We start from the raw sequence: 8,646 nt of genomic DNA, 5'->3' as shown, positions 1-8,646 counted from the left end.
GCCATGGCCGCTGGGCCTGCGCGTCCGGAGCCTGTGCTCCGCAATGGGAGAGGCCACAACAGTGAGAGGCCCGCGTAACGCAAAAACAAAAACAAAAAAACAACAAAAAAAGTGGTTCCAATATCAAATGAAGTATATAGGGTTCCGGAAAAAAAATTGACTCCTTTCTTAGTTTCTTTTCATTACCATCCTTCAGAACAGGAATTGGCAAACTATGGCCAGTGAGCCAGATGCTTTTACAAATAAGGTTTTATCAGAAAATAGCCACACTCATTCACTTACTCATTTTCTACAGCTGCTTTCATGCTACAGTGGCAGAAGTGAGTAGTTGTGACAGAGACTGTATGGTCCGCAAAGTCTAAAATATTACCTATCTGGCCCTTTATAGAAAAAGTTTGCTCACCCCCACTTCAGATTGGCTTAAATGACTTTGGTAAATAAGACTAAATGGTACCAAGCCAAAATATTACCAAATAAAATAATGTGGGTTTAAAAAAAAAAAGGACTAGTTTATTCATTTGGGCTTTACTTTCAAAATGGCTGAGGCAGACTACCTTCCATACTGTCTCTCAATATTCCTCAAAACTACACTATGAGATACCAGTAGCAACATAATCCAAAGCAAGCAGAGAAAGAGAATTGAAGGAACTTTCACATTATATAAGGAAGTGGCTTAAGAGAAAAGTTTGATCTCCATTTTCTCAAAGCAATGAACTCTTATTTGACAGGCTGCATTAGAATTACAGAAATGTTTACATATGCCTAACAATTACATATGCCTCAGATTCTGATTCAGATATAAGGCCTGGGAATCTATTTTAAAAAAGCTTTCCAGACCATAATACTGAAATTATATTAAAAATAAAGAAAGAAACCTCATCTTTAGAGATACATCCTAAAATATTTACAGATAAAGTAATATTTCATATGATGGTCTGGGATTTGCTTCAAAATAATTGGTGGGGGAAGAGTGGATTGGGGTATAGGTGACATAAATTCATTCATGATTTGATCATTGTTTAAACTGGATGACAGTTAATATAGGAGTTCATTACACTGTTCTCCTGACTTTGAAACATGGAAAATGTTTCAAATTTTCTATGCAGTGTTCAAACAAATCTCAGATGAGTCTAATGTGCAAATAGGACTGAAAACCATTGAACTAGAAAACCGAAGAAGGCTGGCATTTGAAGCAATGTAGGCCCGCCTGCCACTGTTCCTATTGTTTACTTGTATGATTTAATAGTTTCAGTTTAGAATTTGAAAGCTACAAACTATTAATATGCCTAGCTTTGGAAGAAAGCCCTTCCATGTATGACATTACATTTCTGTGGTAGGCATGAGTGCAGCTGACTAGCAAAAAGATTGTTTACTCCAAGTTAAATAGTCAGCAAAATCATCAGGAAAAGAGGCAAAACAATTAGAATTATAATTGAAAAAGGTTTAAGTGAAACATTGAGGAAAGAAATAGAGTAGATTGAGAACTATAAAATCTTAGATTTGGAAGTGACCTTGGGAATTATTTGAACCAATTTTCTTATTTCACAAATGTCAAGATTGAGGTAAGGGAAAGAATGATCCAAAATAGGCTCCATTTCAGATAGAGCAACCTGGCTTTTATTCAGGATGCCGATTACTGTAGTCACAGTTTGACAAATACACTGTACTTAAATCCTGAGTCATCAATATAGGAAATTGGTACAAATACAATCACCTTGAGAAAGCTCTGAAGAAGTAAATTCAGATGGCTGAGGAGAGGGCCCAAATGTTGAGGAAGAAGTCCTGAAGTGGGAGAAGGAAGAAAGGAACGAAGAAGAAACCCCAAGAAATCACCCTCACTTCTCTTTGTGATTATGTTCTCAATTGTGATCCAAGAAAATAAACAGTAGAATACACATTTCATGTGTCATCAACCCGGCAAATTATTCTCTATTTACAAGAGTAAATAAAATAAAACTCCAGATGGATGGGACAAGATGAGTGATAACATCAAACCTACCCCAATCTCCCCAACCCCTCCATTTTTCTACTTCATTCTAGTCAGACTACCAGGAGGAATTAATGTATTTAATGCCTACAACTCTAAAAGTGATTAGAAACATTCGAATGGTAATTACATTGCTGTCAGCTCCATCTATCCTTTCTGTAGGGTGAATACAAGTTGCCACTTCCCTGAAAGTCCTTGATTGAGAGCAAGGTCTTCAGGGCAACTGTGGGTTGTCCATTTTCAGCCGCGGTAACATTATGAAGTACTACCGGAAATTAGAGAAATCCTGGAATTATTTGCTCTCCCACTTGAGAAGCAGCTGGACGTGAAAGAAGCAGCTCAGCCAAGACAACTGTAAAGTATGAGATGAAAACTAAGCAGTCAACCAAATAATGTCCTTTATTGATCCCCAAGACTAGAAGAAAGTATTCATATAAGCAAGTGGTTGCTGCTCACAGCCATGCCAAAGGGGAAGAGGATCTGAAGTGATGAGCTCTCAGAAGGGCAAAAATGATACTGATACACAACAGTTATCAGGAAAAAGAAATTCATTTACCTACCTCAAGGCAAATGTGAGGAAATGCCGCCTATGGTCAGCAACTCGGGTAACCTACCCTCTGAAGTTTTTCACCAGGGCTCACAACCTACAAATTCATCAGTACTCTAGAAGAGGGCACCCGTGCCTGCTAGGAGAACCAAGGGCGACCGGGCGGAGGTTTGTTGGCCTCATCCTAAAAATGTGGCCAAAAGAGTAGTCGAGTAACAAGAACTCCGCCTCTATCCTATTTTGAGACAGCACCGCGAAAAGAATTATCACTCAATATCTCCGTCTCCGAAAAAAGCCTTTAATTCTAAAAACCGTAACCCAGGTCAGTGTGATAAGAAAAAATCAAAATAGGGAGGAGGAACCCTGACACCCAGACTACTGCAGCATCGCCACCAACTGGGGGCGTGGGGACACTCACCTTGGAATCCGGCAGGCTGAAGACGCTGGGGTCATCGGTGCTCCCCACCATGATCTTATGTTCCTTGCCCGGGGCATGGCCGCCGGCTCCCTCAGCGCGCGCAGCCTTGGCGCCGTGGCGCTCCCCGGCCACCCGGTCGCTGGTGGTGTTTCCCATGGCGGTGCAGCTCGAGTCGGGGGCCACCTGCCGTGGGGAAAAACACGGGGCTAGGGACACCCCGGCGGTCGCGTCTGGGGAGCCCCTGGCCCCGCCCCTGCGTCTGGGGACCCGGGCAAGGGAATCCCCGCCCCAGGAAAGCCGCGCGCAGGGGAGCCCTCCCTCCCTGGCCTCCAGGAACCCCCGGAACCCCCAATCCCCCTAGTTGCCCGCTGCTCAAGAAACCCGCTTTCGGAAACTCCCCCGCACCCTCGGCGCTCACTGCCCAGGGGCGCTCCCACCCCAATCACCTCCCGCGATGCTCTGCCTCCTCCCGGGACCAATGGTGCGATGGCTGTTCTGCGGATAAGGCCACCAATAAAGTTATTGAAATTGAAGCCACGCCCCGGGCTAGCGACCCGGGTTTCCTCCTAAAATGGCTACAAGGCCAGAGACGCGGGGTCGCCCCGCGCGCGTACCCTGCGGCCGCGCCGCGGCGGCGCCCGGGGCCCGCCGGCCTCTCTAGCCACCGTCGCCTCGATGGTGGGCAGCCGCGCGCAGCCTCCAGCGCCAGACGGGGGCGCCGGTTCCGCAATCCACCGCGTGCGGGGCTAGGACTGCTTCGCTGGCGAGACTGCGCCGAGATCTTTGGTTGCTTGAGCCTTAGGGATTGCCATCGGGTGGGGACGGTCACCGAAGGACACGGGGTCCCCTCACGGGCTCTGGTGCTCCGCACCCGGTGGAGCGGCATTGCTTTTTTCCCCGCTCCCTCACCTGGCCTCAGGTTCGCCAAACGTTTTCATTTTGTAGCGTCTTTTCGACAGGCATCCCGGAGAGGTGAGTTCCTATAGGGAATAAGAAAACGGACTTGCAACTGATAGCTAAGAAAGTAGTAGTGGTAATTGCTCGAGGTTAAAACTAAGTGCTATGGGTAGCAGTCAGCCTGACTGGGTCCCCAGGGAAGAGGGAATAATTAGGAGATAAATCTTTCTTTTAAAATTTATTTTCATTAATTTATTTTTGGCTGCATTGGGTCTTCGTTGCTGCGCCCGGGCTTTCTCTAGTTTCGGTTAGTGGGGGCTACTCTTTGTTGTGGTGCGCGGGCTTATTGCGGTGGCTTCTCTTGTTGCGGAGCATGGGCTCTAGGCGCACAGGCTTCAGTAGTTGTGGCTCTCCGGCTCTAGAGCGCAGGCTTAGTAGTTGTGGTGCACGGGCTTAGTTGCTCCGCGGCATGTGGGATCTTCCCAGGCCAGGGATCGAACCCATGTTCCCTGCATTGGCAGGCAGATTCTTAACCACTGCGCCACCAGGGAAGTCCCAGGAGATAAATCTTGACAAATTGTTAAAATTAGTATAAGGAGAAGGAGAAAGCTATTCTAGGCTAAGAAACAGCACTTGGCAGTGAGCAACCCCAGAAGAAATGAAATTCAAGAAAGAGAGCAACAGGGCTTCCCTGGTGGCGCAGTGGTTGAGAGTCCGCCTGCCGATGCAGGGGACACGGGTTCGTGCCCCGGTCCGGGAAGATCCCACATGCCCCGGAGCGGCTGGGCCCGTGAGCCATGCCCGTGAGCCATGCCCGCTGAGCCTGCGCGTCCGGAGCCTGTGCTCCGCAACGGGAGAGGCCACAACAGTGAAAGGCCCGCGTACCGCAAAAAAAAAAAAAAAAAAAGAGAGAGCATCAGAAGGAATACTTAGGTAGAAAAGGGCAACGACAGTCTTGTTGGAGCAGGTTCAGGTTTCTACTGATAATTAATGGGACTTCTGTGGTATTTACTAATTCTTACTTTGTATTATGATGCATGTCTCATTACCTACTAGAAACCCTTGTCACTCAGCATGTGTTATAGTGACCAGCAGCATTGGCATCACCTGGGAGCTTGTTAGAAATGCTGAGTCTGAGGCCCCATCCTACAGAATCAGATTCTGCATTTTAACAAGATCCCCAAGGGAATGTGTATACACATTAAAGTGTAAGAACCATTGCATTGACAACTGGCAGAGAGCAAATCTAGGTTTGATTCTTCATGTTCTTGCATGCACCTTGTACAGAGTAAACTTTTAATAAACATTTGCAGAATGAAGGGTACATGAATACTGTTTACTACATTTATAACAGGATAATTGCACTTAGTCTTAAACACAGCCAGTAATGGGGAACCCCGAGTCACACAAGGCCACCCTTTCTGAATGAGCAGCTCTATTTGTTGAAAAGTTCGTTTTATATTAAGTTGAAAACCCATCCACTTAAGTCCAACAAATCCGCTGCTCCCCCTTTTGTTTTTGCTCTGCCCCTAATAAACTCAGTTATTCTGAAGCTCTTAACCAAAGACAGTTTGCAGAAAAAAAGGTACATTTTTTTTACTGCAACCTTTGCTCACCCCTCCAAAATCATTACTATCTTGTTACCTCCTTTTTGGATAATCTTACCCCCCCTTATTCCCCAAGTTCCTTTCAATCTTTCCACAGGACTCTGAAGCAAGGCCCTTGAAGGACTAACACAATAAACATTAACTTGTGTACTGTTCAGCTTTCTAGCCCCAGGGTGGTTTCTCCATGCTAAGTAATATGTCCCTAGTATGTATTTCCTTACAAGCGTCAAATCAGCATAGGAGAGCAAATCTGCTTTGGGGATTATTCATGACACTGTTCTGCTCTAGTAACATTTATAAGTCGGTCAATAGTTAATAATAAAAGTCAACTTTGCATATTGTGTATTTTAGACATAAGACAAAAGTAATTTGACACTGTAGGAATGATTAATTGCTTCTCCTTAGTCCCATGTTTGTTTGTTTTTTTCTTATACTCAGGAAAGACTAGATAAAGAAACATGATCTCTTAACCAACACCAGTATAATTTCTCTCTTTAGACTTAATGCTGTTGCCCCAGTGTCCTATCCTTCCTTCTAGAGGGAAGGAAAAGAAGAAGGTAATAGGCAAAATAATTGGTGAGGGTTCTCTTGATGTTACTGTATCTCAGATGTCATTGCCACTTGTCTCCTCAGATAAGCCATTCTGCCTGATAAACTGAGGAGAATAATGGAGAGCATGGGAGGCTTCACAACACAGTATACTTTTATGCATGCTGCTAAAGGTGTCCTACTTCCTCTGAGAGGTGAGGATGGGGGAATGGGGGAAGAATGTATCGATTTTACAGAACTGGATGACAGGTTAGATTCGGCATCTGGAGCTTTACTTTCCTGTCTCTGCTCCCCAGTTTGCATCCCCACCTGTGATCAGGAATGAGTGTGACATCTTGGTGATTTCCATTTCAAAAACAATCTGATCTTTTTTATCAAGTTAAACATATACCTAACATGCAGTTTAGTAATCCCACTCTTAGGTACTTATTCAAGTGAAATAAAGACAGGTTCACACAAAAACCTGTACATAAATATTTATTTGTATAAAACATATGTGGCTTCACTCATTTTCACCCCGAAAGGTAAACAACACAAGTGTCTTTTGCCTGGTAAATCTGTAAACAAAATGTGGTATAGCCATAACTGGAATACTGCTCAGCAATGAAAAGGATTAAACTCTTGATACATACAACATGGATGAATATCAAATGCATTATGGGAAGTGAAAGAAGCCAGAGTCTATTTACATGACATTCTGGAAAAAGCAAGACTTAGGGTCAGAAAACAGATCAGTGCTTTCCAGGAGCTGAAGGTGGGAAGAGGGGTTGACTACAAAGGGACCTGAGGAAATTTGGGGGAGTTATAGAATACTTCTGTATCTTGATTGTAATGGTGTTATGCATCTGTCAAAATTTACAGAACTGTACACTAAAAAGGGTGATTTTATTGTATGAACATTATACCTCAATAAAAAAAAACAATTTAATACTATTTAAAATATCAGCTTTGGGGGCTTCCCTGGTGGCTCAGTGGTTGAAAGTCCGCCTGCCGATGCAGGGGACACGGGTTCGTGCCCCGGTCTGGGAAGATCCCACATGCCGCGGAGCGGCTGGGCCCGTGAGCCATGGCCACTGAGCCTGCGCGTCCGGAGCCTGTGCTCCGCAACGGGAGAGGCCACAGCAGTGAGAGGCCTGCGTAACGCAAAAAAAAAAAAAAAATCAGCTTTAGGAAGAGGAATGTTACAAGTTTATACACAAAAGAGACTACTCAACCATTGTGGAAAGTAATTATTTTTAAAAACAAATTCCATTGATATTAATTTTTTCCAGCTTTATTGAGGTATAATGATAAAATTATATATATTTAAAGTATGCAGCATGATGACTTGATGTATGTGAACACTGAAATGATTCCCACAATCAAGGTAATTCACATCTATCACTTCACACCTCTGTGTGTTTGTGTGGGAAAATGCTTAAGATTTACTCTCTTAGCAAATTTCAGGTATATAGCACAGTATTATTAACTATAGTCACCATGCTGTGCTTATTCATCTTATAACTTAAAGTTTATACCCTTTGACCAACATCTTCCCATTTCCCCTAACTCCTGACCCCTGGCAACTATCATTCTACCCTCTGTTTCTCTGAGTTCAACATTTTTTTTAGATTCTAGGTATAAGTGATACAATACAGTATTTGTCTTTCTCTGACCTATTTCACTTAGCATAATGCCCTCAAGGCCCATCCATGATGTTGCACATGGCAGGATTTTCTTCTCATGGCTAAATAGTATTCCATTGTGTATGTATATGCTACATCTTCTTTATCCATTCATCTTTAGACAGATACTTAGGTTGTCTCCATATCTTGGCTACTGTGAATAATACTGCAGTGAACATGGGAGTGCAGCTATATCTTCAAGATCCTGATTTCATTTCCTTTGGATATATACCTATAAGTGGGATTACTGGATCATATGGTAGTTCTATTTTTTAATTTTTGAGGAATCTCCATACTGTTTTCCACAGTGGCTATACCAGTTTACATTCCCACAAAAGCATGCAAGGTTTCCCTTTTCTCCAAGTCCTTGCCGACTCTTCTCTCTTGTCTTTTTGGTAATAACCATTCGAACAGATGAGGTGATGATATCTCATTGTAGTTCTGATTTACATTTCCCTGATGATTAGCAATGTTGAGTGCCTTTTCCTGTACCTGTTGGCCATTTGTATACCTTCTTTGGAGAAATACCTATTCAGGTCTGTGAGATCATGGTTTATAATAGGAAACATATATTTGGTCTTTGTCCCTCTTTCTGAAATCCCAAAACCCTTGGCATTTCCTAAGTGATGAGAGCATTAAAGGTGTTTCTTGTTAGGTTAATGAAATGCCTTTTGGACTGAACCTAAGGATGGGGGCTGTTGTCAGGAAAACCAAACAGGTGATTAGAGGGTTGGAACTTTCAGTCCCACACCCCGACCTCTGGGGAAGGGAGAGGAGCTGGAGGTTGAAACAATTGCCAATGGACAATGATTTAATCAGTCATGCCTGTGTACTGAAGCCTCCACAAACCCCCAAAAAGGACAGGAGGGCTTCCCTGGTGGCGCAGTGGTTGCGCGTCCGCCTGCCGATGCAGGGGAACCGGGTTCGCGCCCCGGTCCGGGAGGATCCCACATGCCGCGGGGCGGCTGGTCCCGTGA

At 44.1% G+C, this 8,646-nt stretch overlaps 1 protein-coding gene and 1 long non-coding RNA gene across 3 annotated transcripts in view; one reads left to right on the top strand and one right to left on the bottom strand.

Annotated features, from left to right (window-relative positions):
- Positions 1–3,492, bottom strand: part of PRKAB2 (protein kinase AMP-activated non-catalytic subunit beta 2) — a 16,984-nt gene extending 13,492 nt beyond the window's left edge. For both annotated transcript variants that reach the window (XR_003679516.2, XM_007119459.3), the window contains exons 1-2: positions 3,399–3,492; positions 2,953–3,135 (exon numbers count right to left, since the gene is read on the bottom strand). Coding sequence is in view for 1 of the 2 variants with exons in the window: in XM_007119459.3 (XP_007119521.1) it covers positions 2,953–3,108 (156 nt within the window). In the remaining variant the exon portion in view is untranslated. The remainder of the gene's footprint in view (positions 1–2,952; positions 3,136–3,398) is intronic.
- Positions 3,493–3,624: 132 nt separating this feature from the next.
- Positions 3,625–8,646, top strand: part of LOC114486190 (uncharacterized) — a 22,582-nt gene continuing 17,560 nt past the window's right edge. The window contains exons 1-2 of the long non-coding RNA XR_003679517.2: positions 3,625–3,924; positions 6,090–6,199. This is a non-coding gene — a long non-coding RNA (uncharacterized lncRNA). The remainder of the gene's footprint in view (positions 3,925–6,089; positions 6,200–8,646) is intronic.

Source organism: Physeter macrocephalus, chromosome 4, assembly GCF_002837175.3.
Source record: "Physeter macrocephalus isolate SW-GA chromosome 4, ASM283717v5, whole genome shotgun sequence".
In the NCBI taxonomy this organism is placed as follows: domain Eukaryota; kingdom Metazoa; phylum Chordata; class Mammalia; order Artiodactyla; family Physeteridae; genus Physeter; species Physeter macrocephalus.
Note: the sequence above shows the minus strand (reverse complement) of the source record. Positions and strands in the feature narration are given on the sequence as shown.